The 19,547-nt window shown below is 46.4% G+C and overlaps 1 protein-coding gene across 3 annotated transcripts; it reads right to left on the bottom strand.

Annotated features, from left to right (window-relative positions):
* Window positions 1-196: 196 nt before the first annotated feature.
* Window positions 197-17,649, bottom strand: pik3r5 (phosphoinositide-3-kinase, regulatory subunit 5). 3 transcript variants are annotated; one of them, XM_047043541.1, is made up of 19 exons: window positions 17,365-17,648; window positions 10,953-11,073; window positions 10,598-10,712; window positions 9,631-9,746; window positions 7,619-7,687; window positions 7,231-7,369; window positions 6,527-6,596; window positions 5,821-5,995; window positions 5,502-5,664; window positions 5,321-5,389; window positions 4,226-5,118; window positions 3,872-3,997; window positions 3,308-3,439; window positions 2,831-2,924; window positions 2,435-2,511; window positions 2,211-2,304; window positions 1,957-2,039; window positions 1,456-1,571; window positions 197-1,279 (listed from the first exon to the last, which is right to left on the bottom strand). In XM_047043541.1, exons 1-19 carry the CDS (start codon window positions 17,382-17,384, stop codon window positions 1,132-1,134), a joined length of 2,820 nt encoding a protein of 939 aa, XP_046899497.1. In that variant the 5' UTR covers window positions 17,385-17,648; the 3' UTR covers window positions 197-1,131. The 3 variants fall into 3 exon arrangements, 2 of the variants coding, with proteins under 2 accessions (XP_046899497.1, XP_046899498.1); XM_047043542.1 differs by lacking the exon at window positions 10,953-11,073; XR_006957788.1 differs by lacking the exon at window positions 197-1,279 and having other exon boundaries at window positions 1,518-1,571; window positions 2,435-2,747; window positions 17,365-17,649.
* Window positions 17,650-19,547: the final 1,898 nt, after the last annotated feature.

Here is a 19,547-nt window from a genome sequence, read left to right as displayed (position 1 = left end):
CAGCCTGAGTCTTCCACTGCCTGTGTTCCATCAGTTTTATAACAGCAAAATTTGCCTTAGATAAGTTCTCTAATCGAACCACAGACTGACCGACACACATTCCTGGATTTAGCCTATAGTTCGATATTCTATTCAATCTGTGTATTTTAAGATTACTGACAACTGTATAGTCATTTAAAAATACGTTCCAAGTTTTATTGAAATATCTTTAATTTGTACATTTCATAGATTATACAAAGTACACATTCACATAACATAAACCACACAAAACGACTGTCATTTTTGTACCACAAGGAAGAGACAATAGTGCCAGACAACTAGTTTGTTATTTTGTCATTGACGTACCATAACAACAATTTTGATTAATATTTGTATTAATCTTTTATTTTTTCATTTTTTTTTATCTTTAGTATTTCGGAGAAGTCATAAGAATCCTAGTACAAGTGCTGGTGCAGAAATGTTTGACAGCCAAAACTATAGTATGTCTTATTGAAAAGAAAGATCTGCTTTCAGTGCAAGACCAGAGATTGAAATAAATTACGTTCATCAAGTTCTGATTTGAAGACGAGGTCTAGATATTTACATCCTATATTCTCTAGAACCACTAGTTACACACAAGATCAGGCTTCAATTAATTATGAATTACACATGTCCAACACAGAGTGAAATACAAAGATAAATATATACAATGCTCAATTTATACATTACATCTACAAACAAATGAATTATTTGTAAGAGGTGTTTGTGGAAGCAAAACGTCAAATTAGTTACAAATCTGCCAAACAAAGTTTGTTGTCAGAACAATGAAACAGAGCCCCCTGCTGGCCTTGTCAAGTCAGTGTAATCTTTCCATTTTAAATTCAGGAAACGAATGCTGTATTGCTGTAGACAGGGTAACAACTTCAGTGCGTCAGTGCTTTCAGTATTGCTGGGCATCAATTACAGTGTACAAAACATTTTTAACAAGGTGCACATTATAAGTTATTTTCACACATAAATACACATATGTACAGTATTCACATAAACCATAGTGTCCAGCAGATAAAAAGTCTCTTTCCACCAACTAGACCAGTTTATCGGGGTTTCTACCAGGCTTCTCCCAGGTGAGGATCCACAGAAGGGCCACTGGTCTCAAGGCTGCGCTCCACTATAGGTGGCTATGGGCAGGCAGAGAAGAGAGCAGAAGCTGGGGTTCAGGGGCTGGATCTGCCCAGGCAACGTCTTGCCCAACCTCCAGTCAGATGAGCTGTCTGGTTTGTAGCACACAGATACCGTACACCTGGGAGAGGAGAGAGAGAGGGGCCAGGAAGGATGGCGACACAGGAGTTAATGTGTTGAGCGATTCAAAACGGTTTCCCAACACCCTCGATGTAGTGGAGCATGTGTGCACGCGTGTCTGCGCTGTATTCCCTGTACGTGTGAGGGCATGGGCACTGTTCGAGTCCTGTCCCTTACTTGGTGACACTCTGGAAGATCTTTTTCTCATCCTGGTCCAGACACACAGCGAAGGTGGTGTTGTCGCCACCGGTGACGTGTACCTTGTCCACCTTCACCTCTGTGACACTCAGCTGCTGCAGAGTGGAGTTCAGAGTTCATTACCATGTACCAGTAACCAACCCGAAATTCATGCTGCACATACACTTGGAACATGCATGCCCATTGCAGGCTGTCACGCTCCTGCACTTTGCATTATGTATCAAACCTCCGCTGAGCGTTGTCGCTCAAACAAACAAGCGTGTGGCTACGCCTTCAGGCTTTAAAGTGGCTTTTGAATTGGGGCCGCGTTTTGAAGAAGTGTTTTCTCAGACTGAGAGATTGTAGCGATATTACTGCACCCGTCAATTCTCAGTGGCTTTATATATAGACTGCAGATAGCAGAGATGTTGTTTACGAGCGCGCACGCCTCGCTCTGTTTCGACCACAAGCCACGGACGTGAGGCATCACTTCCTGCTCACCTGGTTGTACCCCTTCTTGGATTTTGAGTTTTGTCTCTTCAGGACTTCCGTCATTGTCAACTGCAGACACTCCATCTTTGAATCTAAACAGATCAAATGCTTTTACAAATCTGGGAAAAGCAGTAGAAGTTACAATTCAAGTACTTTTCCAGATGACTGAAATGGCTGAATGCCGATGGTACATGGAGCAGTTTGGAAATAAGATCTGCTGTAGAACTTTGATGTTATTCTTTTGCGATGCTTTAACACAATACCTAGTTCCTCAGGGTTCTTGCAAGCTTTGGTCAGAGTTATGGAGGTGTACTGTTTATCTGCTTTCTTCCACAGACTTCTACCACTGATGACCACCTGTGAGAGAGATAAAGAGAGAGAGGGAGAGAGAGAGTAAGGTTTTGATGGGCATTATGTATGATACTGATGCAGTTTCACAGAACTGCACCATTCTGGATAGTTGTACAGTCCGAACACAGCAACCTACCCTGTTGTAAACGACTTCCAGCTTTAGAGGCACCGCCTCTCGGTCTCCATCGATGCCAAATCTCTTACGGGCAGCACCTGGAAAGCCAACCACAGATCGTACTCAACAAACGTATACAACGCCACAGTCAAGGCACGGCCATGGAGAATCATTCAATCCTTTTTGAATTGACTGGAATTGGCAGGGAATTGAAACAGGACCAAAAAGGAACCGAGAGGGAAATGAATCACTGAAACAGAGTAAGCAGATGTTCCCTGTTCCACCCCACATCCTGAGTGGTCTCAAACCCACGACTGATGCCATGCGTCATTTTCTGTGTGGAAAAACAGATGATTGGGCTGTTTATTTATGGGCTGGGTGGCTAGGACACCCAAAGGGGCAGGCACGTGGACTCACCCATGGCCTTGACGGCCCGCGTTCCGGCGGTGTGCCCCAGCTCCAGGGAGTGGATGAGCACCTCGGTCTTCCTCTCTCCGCCCGCTAACGTCAGCTACAGCCAGGGACAGAAGAGCACCCGTTGAACCATGTGAAGCTTTCACTTCATTCGTAGTGGGGGACATTGTTTTTTATGTGGCGCTTTAATGTCCAAGCTGGCCTAAGGATGTGTGTTTAACTGTGCATGTATGTGTACGCAAGAAACAGAGGAAGGAAAAAGAGGTGGACAGCTTGAGAGTGTGTGTGTGTGAGAGAGAGAGAGAAAGAGAGAGAGAGAGAGAGAGAGAGAGAGAGAGAGAGAGAGAGAGAGAGAAAGAGAGAGAGAAAGAGAGAGAGAGAGAGAGAGAGAGAGAGAGAGAGAGAGAGAGAGAGAGAGAGAGAGAGAGAGAGAGAGAGAGAGAGAGAGAGAGAGAGAGAGAGAGAGAGAGAAGGACAAACCTCAGCCTGGTAAAGCTGGATTAGTGCAGGGCGGTCGGCATGACGACAGTAATACAGCACCAAATCCACAAGGATGGGCAGGGGCTGTTCATATGAGTTGTCATATGACTCTGACTCCGTCTTGGATGTTTGCTGTAAAACAAATCTAAATTCATTCTGGCATTCTGGGAATCCTCTGAAACACAATGCGGTTGTTATCACTGACGCAAGCAAATGTGACTGTGGTCTACTATCTGTGATGAATGCTTCGCATTCTTCGATGCATTCATCTGTGATGAATGTTTTTGCGTGTTTTTAGTTTTACAATACATTTACATTTAGTCATTTAGCAGACACTCTTATCCAGAAAGACTCACAGTAAATACAGGGACATTCCCCCGAGGCAAGTAGGGTGAAGTGCCTTGCCCAAGGACACAACGTCAATTCGCACAGCCGGGAATCAAACCGGCAACCTTCTAATTAATAGCCCGATTCCCTAACCGGTCAGCCATCCGACCCCCCGTTTTTGCATTGCCGTTCGTGATGACTCAGCTTGTGTGTAGGTGTGATTTGGGATGTGTTTACCTGACACACCACGCTGGCGGGTAGGTTGAGCAGGCTCAGGGTGTTCCTCTCATACCAGGGATCCAGCATGCCCACGAAGCGGGCGATGTCATTGGTGCTGTCCTCTGGTGACAGGGGATTGAGGTCCTGTACCGAAGACAACGACAAATACTACTTTTAGCCTGGCGGGTCCAAATAGTCGTGCTTACTGTAAGAATGGCCGTGACGTTTTTCAGACCCGTCGAACGGCCGTTTTATGCTAGGTCGGCTCGATATACAAACACGCTGTCCGCAGAGCCAATTCATCTTCAATAGACAACTTCTCTCGTCACGCCCGTTCTATCCACAGACCGTAACGTCGTCGGTTCTACTCACAGCTCCTTTCAGCGGACTCCCGCACGGACTGGGGCCCTTCGGTACCGACGTCCCTCCGGCGCTCACGTCCCTCTTCACCGGCACAAAATAAAACTGCAGCCTGAAGGCCCGGCTGAGGCGCGGACACTCGTTCTCCCTCCTCCTCAGGCTGCTGTAGGCTCGCGCCACCTTACCCGCCATGTGGTCGGCGCCGAACACCACCACCCTCAGCGTCACCTGCTTCCCGTCCTCGTCGCTGCTGAGGATGGGTCTCCGTCTGAAGCACACGTGCCGGAGGGTCTGGTTCCCGGGCTCCGGGCTGCGGAGGTGGACCTGCTGAGGGAGGGAGTTGGAGCGCTGTTTGGACCTGACCGCAAGCAGGTGTGTGGACTCCGGGCTTCCCAGGCTTTTGGCCCGGACCAGGTGGGGGTTTCTGGGGGGCTTGCGGAAGAAGCGGGAGAACTGCTGGCTGAGCCGGCCTTTGCCGGACTTGGGGTTCTTGCCGTGGGCGGGGAAGGTGGAGGAGGTGGTGGGGGAGGAGCAGTCGTCGGGGTCCTCGAAAAAGTCACTGTCGACGCCCGAGGCGGTGGAGAGGTGGAAGGGGGCGGAGGACCTGGAGGCCACGGAGACCGTGGAGTACATGGAGTCTTTGGAGGCAGTGGAGAGGGAGGAGACGGTGGACAAGGTGGAGGCCCTGTGGTCCGAGTCGTAACCGTTGGGGATGAAGGACATGGAGTTATGGTCCTCTCCTTCCGGTTCGCTCTCTTCCTCCTCTCCTTCCTCCTGGTATACCTCTGCCCCGACCTCTTCGTCCTCATCCAGATCGCCCTCCTCTTCATCCTCCTCTTCATCCTCCTCCGAGGTTTGGAGTCCAGCTGGATCGTGCTCCTGCTCCAGAATCGTGTTTAGGATGTCTGAAGAACCACAAAGGAAAGTTGAATAACAACAGGTGGTTAGGTGAACAATGCCTTTTTGATTCAGTGTGCAAGCGCGACCTGACTGAAAACCCAGGTTTAAAAACCCAGCTTTAGTAAAGGTATGCAGTCTACCATTCAATCAAGGGGAGGGTTTTCAGAGTGACATGAATATACAAATGTACAATTATTTCATCTTTACCAAAGTTGTCAGTGTCCCAGTGGAACATGTAGGACTTGGCTGTGGGCACGGGGAGGGTCTGGAGCATTCCTACAGACAGAAGAAGAAACAGACACTGAAACAACACCTAAAAACAAAGCTCACTATCAATCTGGTATATATGGTTTATAGGGTCATAGGTTAGCTAGAGTAACTTTCTTACCTTCAGACTTCCTCCCATTGGACGCCGGGATGCCAATCTTTTCCCTTAGTCCCTCCAGTTCTTGGGTCACATGACCTCGGCTCTTCTGAGGGCTGGTGGCGGCCGTCTCCAAGATGTCAGTTACCATGGCGAAGATGTCCTCTAGTTCATCCTCACTTTTGGCCTGTAGTAGGACGGCGAGAATGCTGTCTAAATACCATCGAAAACCACAACCACCCTCATGTCACAGTTTTACATAGAACACCTTTCCTCCACTATGTCAAGAAGCTTTCTGGGCTGCGGGAGAAGCTCAGTTTGGGGGGGGGGAGGGTAGCTCTACCTGCAGGGCTTGGTGGATGCTGCTGAGGGCGTACTTGGTACCCATGGCGGCCTGGTAGGCGTGTTTGACCAGGGTGATACAGATGTCTCTCCGGGAGTGCTGAATACCGCTCAGCTGCTCCGCCACTGACAGGAAGTCAGCGGGCACCTCGCCGGGATTCATGAGCAGCACGGTTCTAGAAAGTTCCCCCCGGAGAGAGAGAGAGGGAGAGAGAGAGAGAGAGAGAGAGAGAGAGAGAGAGAGAGAGAGAGCACAGTGTCAGGAGAAGAGTGTGTGGTGGAGTGTGTAGACTGTGTATACATGTGTGGTGCGATAATAGCCAAGTGTGACAACATATTTGACGACGTTGTAGGGCCGGCTTCTCACACACACGGGAAGGCTGAAGTGGAGGTGCAAAAGGAAGGTGTGTGCTAAACTTTGAATGAAAGGGGATGTAGACAAACTAGGGGTACTTTCCACAGCCTTTAATGACATGCAAATATCCACTTTACAAAGTCCTAAAAAGAGGAAGATCAAAGCATTCTCAAAGACAACTTTGACCCTTTTCACTTCTCTTTGGCATCAAAGTACAGTGAGTTATTTAAGGTCTACAAACTCCTGTTTTACCAAGAAGGAGTGAAATAGAAGCCAAGGTTGAAAATAGGAGTCAGAGATATGACGCTTTTCAGAAACCAGAAACTGCACAGGATGTAGCAAGTCCACCTACATTGTCTTTGAGCGATGGCTGGAGGTAGTCATGCCTTGTTCCTCTCTCACCATTCGGTGGAATGATATGCCTGTGCGAAAAAAAGTCATACACATTCATACACATTCATTAGTTCATCATGAACTAATACCGAATAAATTGCTTCTCACGGTTAGATAATACATCCATCACTGAACACAGTTCCGTTGATGTAAGTGGTTTATTGATCGGTTGGTTGGACTAATGTTTCCACAGCCATTAGGATATTCAATGACTCATTCATTCATAGGTTGACATGATTTTCTTAAAGCATTCAGGGCTTACAGTAAAATCCAGTTACCAATCATACGACATGATAATATCCTAGTTTTGTTCTCCTTTCTTTCCCAAACATTCAAAGCATACATCCGTTTCAGAGAACTGTACTTCCATATTTCCAAGCCGCAAACAACTGCCGGAACACGCTAAACTCACGTCATTTGTTCAATTCATTTCAATGTTGCAAAACAGTGAATGGGCGTTGGATGCATATGTCATCATGTCTGATCTTCAGTCAAATGCATTTCCTATTCTTGCCACCAGGGGGCGGTCTCCGTGGCTCTCTGACTGAGAGAGCCTTGTCACAGTAGTCAGAGCCCTAAACCTCGACCCGCTTACCAGAGGATTCATGTCTCGGGTTCGTTTTCGGGTAAGGGATGAAACGGAGGCTGTCTGTGCTCACTTACCTGGCGCCTTGATTTCCTGGTGCAGGGTGGAGAGCAGGCCCTTGCACACGCCGCAGTACGGCTCGGGCCAGGTGAGGAAGCAGCGGAACACCTCCACGGCCTCTTTTAGCAGCTCCGCGTCCGCCGGGCAGTAAGGGGTCTGCAAGCACGACACGCCCCCCGGGGGTTAGAGCATTCAGCGTTGGGGGGGGGGGGGGGGGGGGGGGGGAGGTCGAGGAAGGCAAGGGGGGTGGCGAAAGGGCGCATGGTTTGACGGTGCTGGGGCGAGAACAGCTAGACATGTGGTGCCACTGGCTGCAGCTCTTACACTCGATGGGGTGTGGTTATTTCTAAAGCCAAAGGTGGCGACGGCGTGACACGGAGAGAGTAGAAAGGATGGTTTACATACCTGGAGCAGAGTGGAGGAGAACATGATAGCGAGAGGAGCCACCAGCTCATACTGACACTGCTCCAGAACCTGCAGGCAGAGACGACAGGAGCAGGTTCGTTTCGGTTCGTGGAATTGCACACTACAACTGCAATGTGTCCACCATGTATCATAATGCTACATGCCGCCACACAGTCATATAATAATACAGTTTTTCACGATTGCTAAAACACATTTTCTTGAAACAGTCAACCGTTTTCTCAAAACTGTACACACAAAACCAAATATTCAAACTCCATTTCCAAAACGTCTGACTCTTTTGGCAAAATCAAACACTCGCTCCTAAACCATGTAACCTATGCTCAAAATCAAACTATGCTTTCAGATCATAAACACAACCAATCAATATATAAACACTATGGAGCAAGCATTAGACACAACACAAAAAAATGGAGAACACAGTATCCAGGCCATGTAAAGAAGAATTTGTTTACTATGTTTACACAGTAAATTCATGTACTGTAGCAATGAAGAAAATTGATTTTGGATTTTGAAATACTGGATTTTGGTGTTTCAACACCCATTGACACTTTCCTGATGTATGACCATGTTTAGCCTGTGTTCTGCACCTCTCTTTCACCAACCGTCTCTGGAGGAGGGGATCCCTCACTGAATTGCTCATCCCAAGGTTTCTTATAAGTGAGTTTTTCCTTGTCTTCCTTGAAGCTTGAGGTTGGCTGAGGGGCAATTCTATGGACATCTGTGAAGCCCTCTATGACGTTGCTTGTAAGGGCTATACAAATACTGTCCATTAGAATTGATTTGAAAATATTACAGTAACCATCCTAACTTACTGTAGTACTGTCAACAAAGAAAAAACCCTTTGGTGTGCTGGATACAGCCGTGAAAACACTCCACACCTGTGTCACCACAGGCCTATTCAATTGCCTGTAGGAAATGTACCCTGGTATATGGGTTTTGGTCATAGTCCTTTCACCGCCACACAGAGAAAAACTCTTCAATTGGATTGAGAAAAGGGCTGTATGGTGGAAGGCAAACATTTACAGTAAAAAATGCTGGTTGATGTTGAACTATTCTTGTATTTGGACACCACGGTGAAAGCTAACATTGTTCCAAACCAGAAACAAGTGTGAACAATTTATAGTCATTGTGTTTTACAGATGACAACTGTGTTGTAGTTGTGTTTACTGTTTGCCGCCTGTATTTACCATTTTGCAGCACAAGTGCATCACAGTGCAAAATGTGTTTAGTGAATGAGAATGTGTTTAGAGTTTTGCCAAAAGAGTGTGTGATTTGACAAATTGGTTTAGTTCACTGAACATTTGATTCAGAGAATGGGGTTTAGTGTTTTAGCAATCGTGAAAAACTGTAATAATAATAAAGTAGTCGTATAAGCAAAGCAATGTTCAATACAGGGATAGGAATTGAACCGGGGACTTTTTGATCAGCAGTCAAGTGCTCTAATCAATGAGGTATACCCATCTCCTGAAAAACAGGTCGGCATGATGTTGTGGCCATAATGATTTAATTGTGTGTGTGCACATGAGAGAGAGAGAGACAGGAAAAGGAAGCGAGAAAGAGAGAGAGAGAGAGAGAGAGAGAGAGAGAGAGAGAGAGAGAGAGAGAGAGAGAGAGAGAGAGAGAGACAGGAAAAGGAAGCGAGAAGAGAGAGAGAGAGAGAGAGAGAGAGAGAGAGAGAGAGAGAGAGAGAGAGAGAGAGAGAGAGAGAGAGAGAGAGAGAGAGAGAGAGAGAGAGAGAGAGAGAGAGAGAGAGAGAGACAGGAAAAGGAAGCGAGAAAGAGAGAGAGAGAGAGAGAGAGAGAGAGAGAGAGAAAGAGAGAGAGAGAGAGAGAGAGAGAGAGAGAGAGAGAGAGAGAGAGAGAGAGGAGAGAGAGAGAGAGAGAGAGAGAGAGAGACAGGAAAAGGAAGCGAGAAAGAGAGAGAGAGAGAGAGAGAGAGAGAAAGAGAGAGAGAGAGAGAGAGAGAGAGAGAGGAAGAGAGCGAGCCTTGACCTCTTTCGTTCTCCTGATGATTTGTTGAAGGAGGATGAGGAAGTTCTCTGGCTCTCTCTTCACCAGTTCCTCCAAACTCCAGCGATTCATAGACTGGCCAGCCGAGCACATCAGGACTGGAACACACACACACAAACAGACAGTCAAACACCTGTGGAGCTTCTCACCAGTGAGTTAAGCATCTGACCATCATCACGTGTTTCAGAACCAACCCTTCATTGTAGCTCATCACTGCCACAACTCAACCTCAACACGTCATAAAGAGACCACATTTTTGATAGGGGTGCCATATCGGACCCAGGTCGGTGTGTGTGCGTGTGTAGAATAAAAAAAAAAATGCTACTCCCCCTCCCTTCTCTGGCCCACCATCCATCCCATAATGCCTCGTTTACGCTGCTTTCTATGCCACCACTTCCTTCACTACAAGTGTCAGCTTTTAGACTTCCTCCTGCATGCCAAATAACAGCACCCCGCCAATCTACTTGCGACAACAACACGCTCGAACGTGCCCAGTCGTCCTCACACACGGAACGTTCTGGCCCCTCCTCGAGGTGAGAAAAACAAGTCAGCACCGTCTGACGGTAAACAGTCATGTCCCCGTCGAGCTGGGTTTAACGAGTTCGCGTTTCAGGTCAGGCGGACGCTGTTTGCAGTCACAGAACAAGAGAAATATCACCTCAGACGTGTGGGAGTCGCTGCACATCGAAAACAGTGAGCCGTGGAAGCACCTTAGGAAGGCGTTTTTTTAAACTTTTGACCATCGCCAAGGGGATTGGTACACATCTAGGCATGCCAGTTAGGACAGGCCCACGACATACTGTATATATACAACTGTTTATAGCCCGAATGGGTTGAATCCGAAATATAACACACTGAACGCCGTGTGACTGATACTCTGTATTGGATCCAGTGTTCATGGGGGTGAGCGTGCTGTACGAGGTCCAGGGGGTCGGTTGGTATATCTTACCGTTCCAGGCAGGCGCAGCCGTGGGGCTGTTCCTGAGGCCGTCCAGGCAGCGGTTGAAAGCGTGCTGGATCCTGTCCTCGGTACATGAGGTGTACTGCATCTTTGTCCTCGGGCCCTGGGGAGGGAAACAAAAAGCACCAGCATATCACCCACCTTGATTGCGATTGTCAAGGTTGTGTTGCGTGTACACACACACATCACGCTGTGGCGTACGCCCGCGCACACGTGCTACCAGACCAGACGGGCAAACACGTCACGCGAAGACACATGCGTGTACACGCACACGCTCGCGCGTGCCTGAAATCCCCCCCCTCCACACACCTTTACATACACGTGTCCAAACACAGACACTCACCCCTTCCTTTTGATTGGTTCCATCAGTGCATGAACAGCTCACACTGGGATCAAGGAAGTAAACGCCCATCCGGTTTTGCATGTAGGTGATGTGCCAGGTATGACATATCTTCCTATTGTTCCTAGAAAAGCGACACAGCCTAAGGACTATTTCATTTCCCTTGAACAAGGACATCTGAAACCAGTTTGTCAATCTGCATGTCCACCATAGCCACTTGGGCCGAAAAACACAAGCATGGAACGAAATGAGATCACTTTAAGAGGCTGCAGAACGTACAGGGGGCAACTCATTTTGCTAGAGTATAACCCACAGATCGTAGCGGTTATAAAATCAGGTCAGGTGAATGCACGGCATGAGTCCTTCATGTGCACACCCAGTCAGGGCATTCAGAAGAACACACTGTCTTCATGTCTTTTTCACTCGTTTGACTTGGTTTCAGTTGACGAGTAGCAGGTATTCCCCCTGCTCTTCTTCAGCACCAGCCAGGTGATAGTCAGGGTTTTTTGCTTCACTCACGGTATGAATGGGTAATCTGTTATGCATGGAGAGGCAGCCTCATCAAAAACTCAGTCCTTGAAAGGGCAAGTTCTAACTGTCTTCTGCCTACGGCATCTCTGATCAGTCCCTACAAACATGGTGCGACGGAATCAAGTGATCAAATTGAACAATAATCACATCCACACACCGGTAAAGAATGGTGATGACCTCAATCAAAAGGACACCGTTTATAGCTGTATCTTCCTCGAACAGTACAGTTAATATTGTCTGTCTTACTGTAAAAGAATAGTTCTTTATTTACAATAGCTATGTTACTTCACTGCTTTGGAACAACCAGTGTAAAGTATGTTGGCAGCAGATTGACCTTGATCAACTGAAGGAAGTGAAAACAGATTGAGACTGCATCCCCTGATGCAGAACAAAGGTTTTTACCGACAAACAGTGAAAACGTATTTGATCCATTTACAGAAGACCATAGAATATATAATTTCCAGTGTTACTAACATAGGTCACTTGCTGCATGTAATAACGTGATGTTGTTTCTTGCCCCATGGTGGGATTATATGTTAGCACGGGTTGTGGCGTTATTTGGGAAATGTTTTCGTTCAACTTCCTTGTGTATGGTCAAAACCCAAAATAAGGGCATTTCCATGTTCGTGCACAGCTGCCCCTCTCAATAAGAGCTTTTACAGCACACAGGTTAAAAAAAAACTCATTTTGTCAAGCACGTTTTTTTTCCATCATGTTAGCAGCAGTCGAAAAGTGTTCAGACTATTTTATGACCTCATTAAACTTCATAACTGTCACTCTATGCCTGACCTGGTCTGTCTCATCAGACTGATTAAGATCTCAGGTCCTTCTAACTCAACAGAAAAAAAAATCCCTTTTACAAACAAGCTGCTGTGAAGTAAGGTAAATATATCATTGTAAATGACTCACAAAAAAACAAACAAATGTCAGTGATGATGAGTGTCAACCACACTAGCAAAAGTGTAAGAGATCAAGGCCTTACTCCGAAATGGTCAAAAATCTGACACTTTGTTATCTTTCTCAGAAATGTAATGTGATGATGCCATTAACTTAGCAATGCCAAGTCTTTTTTTCTCTCACTTTGATCATGTTACGAAACTGTCTCGAGAACCTTTTCGATCCCAAATCACCCAAATGTGATTCTTAACCGTGTCTTTTCCTGAAGGAGAAGACCCTGCATGTGACCCATATCCAAGATCGATGCCTGTGCTCAACGCGAGCTACACAAACCTCCTCCCAGTGCTGCGTTCAAGTCAGACCCACACCAGACTTCACTTGGACGGTCTCTATGCTAACGCTGATAGCCTCATCGTCATCCACAGAAGGGATCCTATATTTAGTCTCACAGGGGGAACTTTTGTCTGTGCTGGCTGGTGGACAGGAAGTTGTCATTGTGTGCAGATGGGACTTGGGAGAGGGGGGTTGGGGGGGCTGTTGGGGTGAGAGACGGATGGGGAAATCGAGGGTTGCCCCCTGGGTTTCTGAGGGGGGCCCGCCCCCCTCCCCCGTGGACTGGAAGACCGCAAGGGGAACTGAGAGAGGAAGAGCATGAGGCGAAAGGCCCGAGCCGGGGCGGACGCTGCCGTCCTCTGTTGCTCTCGTGCACAGCGACGGGTGGGGCACCGCGCTCCTCACCCGTGCGCTCCTCGCCACAAACGACAATGGCAAACAGCCCCCGCGTCAACAACACATGGACGTGGCCCCTCCACACTCCCCCCCCCCCCCCCCCCCCCCCCCCCCTGTTCCCCTCCACCGTCTCAGAAGGGTGTGTTGTCCCCCCCCCCCCATCCCCACCCCCCAAAGTGTCGTGAGGTCGAAGGTGAATACGTTTGGGAGTTGGCGTTTAATGCCAGCGCTAATGACCCCGGTCATTGTGGAACATCACCGTGCTGGCTGCGTGCCATGTAGAAGTGGAAGGAACTAATAATTCAGGGGTGTTGTGATGGCCCGCTTCCAAAACAAGGTCGCCTAAGGGGTAATAAAAGTAAGTCTTATGATCTTATTGAGCGAAACCTTGGTGAATCATTATAAGCAGTGGCTCGCTTCGGTCGGGCGGGAAGTGTTTCAGGAAAATTGACGGAGAAGTCACTGAGTTGCATTCAGACCGTTAACACTTTAGGAGATTTGAAGCAAGATTTGAAGAGTGAAAGACGATATTTTTTGTCCCTCCGTAACTTAAATAACGCTGAACGCAAAATGCTTCTTTCTTCGAAAAGGTTGGAGTAGATCGGCCGTTGGACATGTTGTTTATGCAGCCAGTGTTGCAATCGCAGGATAAACTGTTTCATGAGAGGATGTATGATCTTTCTCTCAGTGTCAACAAGGTCACTTCCACATTTTCAGCTGTTGCAACTGGGGGTGTGGGGGGTTAACCATTTTGAGACAGCTGACTAATTTATATATTTTTTTGCATCTGTCAAGGCAAGCTTTGTTTCAAACCACAGTCTGAAAGCATACTAGAGTCCGGACAAGACTGGCCCGCACAATTAGTGATTACACATCTAAAACGCTAAAAAGAGGAACGTTTGAGAGAACCACTTGAACTTCTACGTAAGCATGTATACAACTTCATCGGTTGACCTAAATCCTGCCCTAAAGCCAACCTTTTTTTGTCATCACAGTCATGTTACCTCAAATCAGCCAGAGCAAGAGATCTCCAGATCTCTGTGGGTTCACTTGTAGTCTCTCAGACATGATCTCATCCTCTCCTCCCCTTCACCTCCTCTACTCCCCTTCACCTCCTCTCCTCCCCTTCACCTCCTCTCCTTTCCACTCCTCCCCTCCTCTCTTCTCCCGTACCCTCCCCTCCTCTCCTCTCCCCTCCACAAGTCTTGCCCCTAATCACATTTCCAACAACTCCCAAACAGGAAGATTGCTCCCCTGCTCCGTTAAGGAAGCAGGTGCCTCTCCATTGTTGTGGTGTGATCAGCCTCTCAGATAGACTCCCACAGACCAGGGGGGGGATGTGTGCATATGTGTGTGTGTGTGTGTGTGTGTATGTCTGTCTGTGTTTATGAATGCATGCGTTGCATGTGACACCTCATTGTAAACCCCCACCACCACCTTGATGGTGTCCCACGTCCAGTCCTTGTCTGTAGACCTCCCCTCCACCCCCACCCCCCTCCACCCGTTCATTCTCTCCCATGGAAGACCGCATGAGAACCTCTTCTGGTTTTAGGAAATAACATCGGTCGAACAATAAAGCGTCCACAGTAACTGAGGGCTTCCCTTTTGTCAGACCTGCTGCCGGTCAGTGAGGGAAGTCTTTCTCACAGGGGGACAGACAGGTACAGTAGATACAGTAGACGGAGAAGTGCTCAATGAAGGTTACAAAAACAATAGCTTGTCAGGGGCATGTCTGCTAGTGACCTGCTGCTGTTCCAGTATCTCCGATAGGTTGTGCTAACCTGGGGGAGAAGCACTTTAATTTCTCCAGAAGATTGGCTCTCATTAAGATTCTCTCTTCTTATAATGCAACTGCATTTGTTTTGTATGTACTCTTCTGAATCATTGCTCGAGGTCTTTTCAGATGAAAACGAGTCCACTTCCTCCACTGAGATCCTTGGAAGATGATTACTGTAAGCAAAAGGTTACACTTTGCATTTACTAAATGGTTTGATTACTTTGTTTTATTTGCTCCTACGGTACTATGAACTCCAAATCCTCCTGGAACTCCTGGATCTACAAGTGACAGTAACATAATGTACTGTATGGGTCCAGCTATGTACATAATGATACTTTCGATCTTGAACTGCTCATGAAGACAAAATATGGGAATCACTCAAGACGTCAAGCTCACAAAGAAGACACAGCGCACTGCTGTAATCTCCAGCCTGTGTATTACTGCAGCATTAGAGTACTATGTAATACTGGTCAAATGTACTCTGTGGATTGTGACAGACAGAAAGGAAATGGAACAGGTGTCAAGACTGTGTGTGTATGTGTGTGAAAGAGAGAGAGAAACAGAGAAAGAGAGCACGGCAGAGAGAGAAAGAGAGAGATAGGGTGGGAGAGAGAGAGAGAGAGAGAGAGAGAGAGAGAGAGAGAGAGAGAGAGAGAGAGAGAGAGAGAGAGAAAGAGAGAAAGAAAGAGAAAGAGAGAGAGAGAGAGAGAGAGAGAGAGAGAGAGAGAGAGAGAGAGAGAGAGAGAGAGAGAGAAAGAGAGCACGGCAGAGAGAAAGAGAGAGACAGGTTGGGAGAGAGAGAGAGATTGAGTGGGAGAGAGTTGAGAAAAGGTGTAAACGTAGATCCCGTAGATAAGGCCCACACGTAACAGCAAGCAAACAGGAAGAGGCTGTGAATCAGGTTGCAAGAGACCTGTGCCAGTTATCAACACCATCTGACAAACATGAGTGTCACTGTTGTCAGTTTCAGTCGTTCAACCTCTAACGACCTGAATGGGAAGACTCTGAGTATTTGATCAATCTGTCTGACAACCAAATCCAAGCCTCTCCCATCCCATGCATTCGATCCCGAGACACTGAGAAGCTCAAACCAGCAATCCTTGAAAGGAGTAATGAAGCAATAGTGGTGATTGTTTAACAGTCTCATGGCTAACAGCATGCAGATTCTAACAACACAATAATGTAGCAAAAGCAGAAGTTGTGTCTCACTGTCGATGACTGATCAGGAAGAGACACACGTCATGACTGACAGGCTTCCAGTGCCCCTCATCTCCATTGGATGATTATGCTGCCAATCATCCAAGCTTCACCAAGGTGATGGCTTACTGTTGCTTACATGTGTCAAAACACCTTAAGGGGTCATCACCGTAATCACCTCCATCAGTGTGTCAGACATACACACGTGCACACACTGGCCACATGAACCAGGACTGTTTCAGCCCATTGACTTCTTTGGGCACAGACAATATAGAACTGTGTCACTGCCACATCATAACATGCGGCCAGTTATATATTTGCAAATAATGCTGGTTTGGGGTGAGGGAGAGGGGTGACATCATCTTCCCTCCTCTCTGCCTTTTTCATTGGGACTTTGATGCTGTGCATCACACGTGCACACAAAGTTAGGATGGCATGTGAATGGTTGATACGTTCAGCATATCTCATTTAACTTCCTGGTGGTGGATGTTGTTATCATTTAAGGCTAATTTGCAAATCAAATAACATTCTGTTTAACCACGGCTTAACCAGGTCAGTTATGAGCAACACATATCCATGCATCGCCTCAATTTCCCTGACAACCAAGTACAAACCCTTGTCAAACATATTTGGGTTTAGTTTTACAATTGTTCAGCAGTTCTGCTCGATAGCTGGATTGTGTTATAATTACAATACAGTACAAGTCTATGACATAAGTGACCACACGCCTTGGTCATCAGGGAGTCACAAAGTGTCCCTGTCAAATAAACTCTTTCTCCACATCCTCTGCTCCTCTGCCCTTTACAACAGTCACCCACATGACAGTGACACACACAGGTTCTAGAGGATAGAGGAAACTTGACAGAGTTTGTTCCAAAGAGAACTACAGTTGGATTAGTTCCCCTCACAGATCGACTGAAGGATGGGTCTGTAAGTGTGTTGTTTTGGGTTTACTGTTACCCTGAATAGCGAACGCATCTAGCTGTGTTTGTTAAAGACATGCTGACCTCCATATGCGGTACAGGACAACAACTGACTGTGCAAATGATATCCAAGATCAGATCTCCAGTGCTGTTGACCACATACCGGCAGTACTGCAAAAACATCCTTCAAGGGTCAGATTCTAAATGTTCAACCATATCTTACAAAAAACTCTTCCCATCCTGTCTGCATCCAGTCATGTCATCTTAACAATTCTACAACTTCCAAATCAGTTCTAGATCTGGTTCAAAGCCCATATAAAAAGCCCCACGTTTCACTTCAGGAAAAGTTCAATCCGCCTACCTGGCTTTACGATCCAACATCCATATCCTCTTGATGTGTCTCTCTGAGTGCGAGCGGTGGCTCTCTGATTATCCAATCCATTCATTCATGAGTGAAAAGAAGGAAGCGCTGGCAAGACCACATCCTTCGGCAGTGCCGTGCTCTGAAAGACTGACAGTTGCAGATGCGGTGCACACCCCTAGAGAGAGGACCCAAGGAGCGGCCACACAGACGCAGCAGGAGGAATGGTGGTCGATCTACACTCGCAGCCGTACACTCGCGCAGGACAAACAGGAAGTGAATGAAAGAGGTGCATGTGAGCACAATGAGGAAGAGACAAGCTTTGTGCGTGTGTGCATGTGCGTGTGCGTTGATACAGGGGTGGTGGGAAGTGTGTGTGTGCAATGTGAGTGGAGGGTGTTGTGTGCGTAGGTGGGTGTGTGTGTGTTTGTGTGCGTACGTTTGTGTGTGTGTATGTATGTATGTGTGTGGGTGTGTGTGTGTGTGCGTGTGTGAGATGGAGTGGGGATGTGGGCTTCCAGAAGGAAGTCATCTGTCTCACTTGTTTGTTTTCATTCAATATTCCTGAGTTCAGAAGTGTTACATTGTTTTGGCTGTCACGGCTGTGTTCTCCATGACAACTGGCTTTCTATTTCAGTGCATCTGGCACCTTCATATTTTCATAGACAATAACTATTTTGTAAAATATCATAGAGGCCCACTTAAAGACAAACAACGAACTAATCTCAAACTTGTCATAACACTAATCCACCTTCTTTTAACATGAGATCATTGTCCTTACATTTCCTCTAGCACTTCAATTCTGAGTCCGGTTGTCCAAATATATGATGTCTGTTTGTTGGTGACACATGAGCCTTGTTCGTCAGACCCCATTTCAGCAGTTCCTTAACCTCCTCTGCTCACTCAAATCAGTCAGAGCAACACTAATCCATCCACTTCCCCCTGGAGGTCATTTGACTATGATTTGCATTTTCTGTATTACTGTAAATCCCCATTTTTTCTCTCTCTATTTACCTATCTCTCTCTCTTTACTCTCTCTCTCTCTCTATGTACCTATCTCTCTCTCTATTAACCTACCTCTCTATATCTATCTATCTCTCTCTTTATTTACATATCTCTCTCTCTCGTTCTCTCTCTCTCGTTCTCTATCTCTCTCTCCCTATCTCTCTCTATTTACCCATCTCTCTCTCTTTCTCTCTCTCTCTCTTCTCCCCCCGTCTCACATATACTCTTAGGTTCTCTTTTTCTCACTGTGACTGGAGATCCTGATTACAGTAAAAAAGCAGTAAAACACCATTAGGATGAGAACAGAAGAGAATACAGAATTGAAGTTCACTGCATTGGTCTGGGCATATTATTCTTATAAGTCAATAAAACAATGGGGTAAAAACTATTGACAAAGAAAGCCTCAAAAGCCAGACTTGTAGAAATAGAAACAGAATAGGAATTAAATCACGTATTTCGGGATCTAATCTGAAAACTCTTTACAGTATTAGGCTATTCCAGTATTTTTGCAACTCAATGATTAGATAATAATAATAGAACTAGAAAAAATTGTGGGGTGTGCTTGCGTCGGTTGCAAATGCGTCCGTTTTTTTAACTGACATTTTACAACTGCTATTACTGTCTGTATATTTTATATAAAAATGCATACTTATAAGATTGCATAGAAAAGCATACATCATAAATTGTAATCGTGTGTAATAATGGTCCTAACCTCTATGATCTTACCCGTCCCTTAACTTTTCCCCTTCTAGTGATATTTTCATGCATTTAGCCTGCTCATATTGCATTCATTCCTTAATAAAGAACCCCAATTGAAACAAGCTGATTCTAACAACGCTGTATCTCAGATGGAGATGGTTTGAGATGGTCACATCTCAAACTGCAACTATCATCTGCTAACTGAAAATATGCCCTCCAAAATGTTAATAATAATGCTTGACATGTATTTAGGGAAAAAAGGCTAATTCAAAACAAGTTTACTGTAAGCGTTCATTGTCAGGAAGATTAAAACGCAAAATGCGACAATTTGGTTGCAGTCTTGAACCCTGCGAAAAGCCAGCTGTGCTCCGTTTTGCTCCTAGATTCGGACCTGTCCCCGGTAAATTGTAGGCCTACTATGAGCTATCTAACTCCTAGACTACTGCTGTGTGGGAATTGCAGGAGCTAACCAGTCGAAG

This window comes from Hypomesus transpacificus, chromosome 21 (assembly GCF_021917145.1).
Source record: "Hypomesus transpacificus isolate Combined female chromosome 21, fHypTra1, whole genome shotgun sequence".
Taxonomy (NCBI): Eukaryota; Metazoa; Chordata; class Actinopteri; order Osmeriformes; family Osmeridae; genus Hypomesus; species Hypomesus transpacificus.
Note: the sequence above shows the minus strand (reverse complement) of the source record. Positions and strands in the feature narration are given on the sequence as shown.

What these genes read in the sequence shown, in the direction of transcription:
- pik3r5 (XM_047043541.1), bottom strand. Translation starts at nt 17,384, where the DNA reads ATGTTGGATCGTAAAGCCAG. An exon ending in TCCAGCTTTACCAGGCTGAG is followed by an intron (nt 2,925 to 3,307) that starts GTTTGTCCTTCT and finishes CCCTGGCTGTAG; the next exon opens with CTGACGTTAGCGGGCGGAGA. An exon ending in CCAAGAAGGGGTACAACCAG is followed by an intron (nt 1,572 to 1,956) that starts GTGAGCAGGAAG and finishes TCCACTCTGCAG; the next exon opens with CAGCTGAGTGTCACAGAGGT.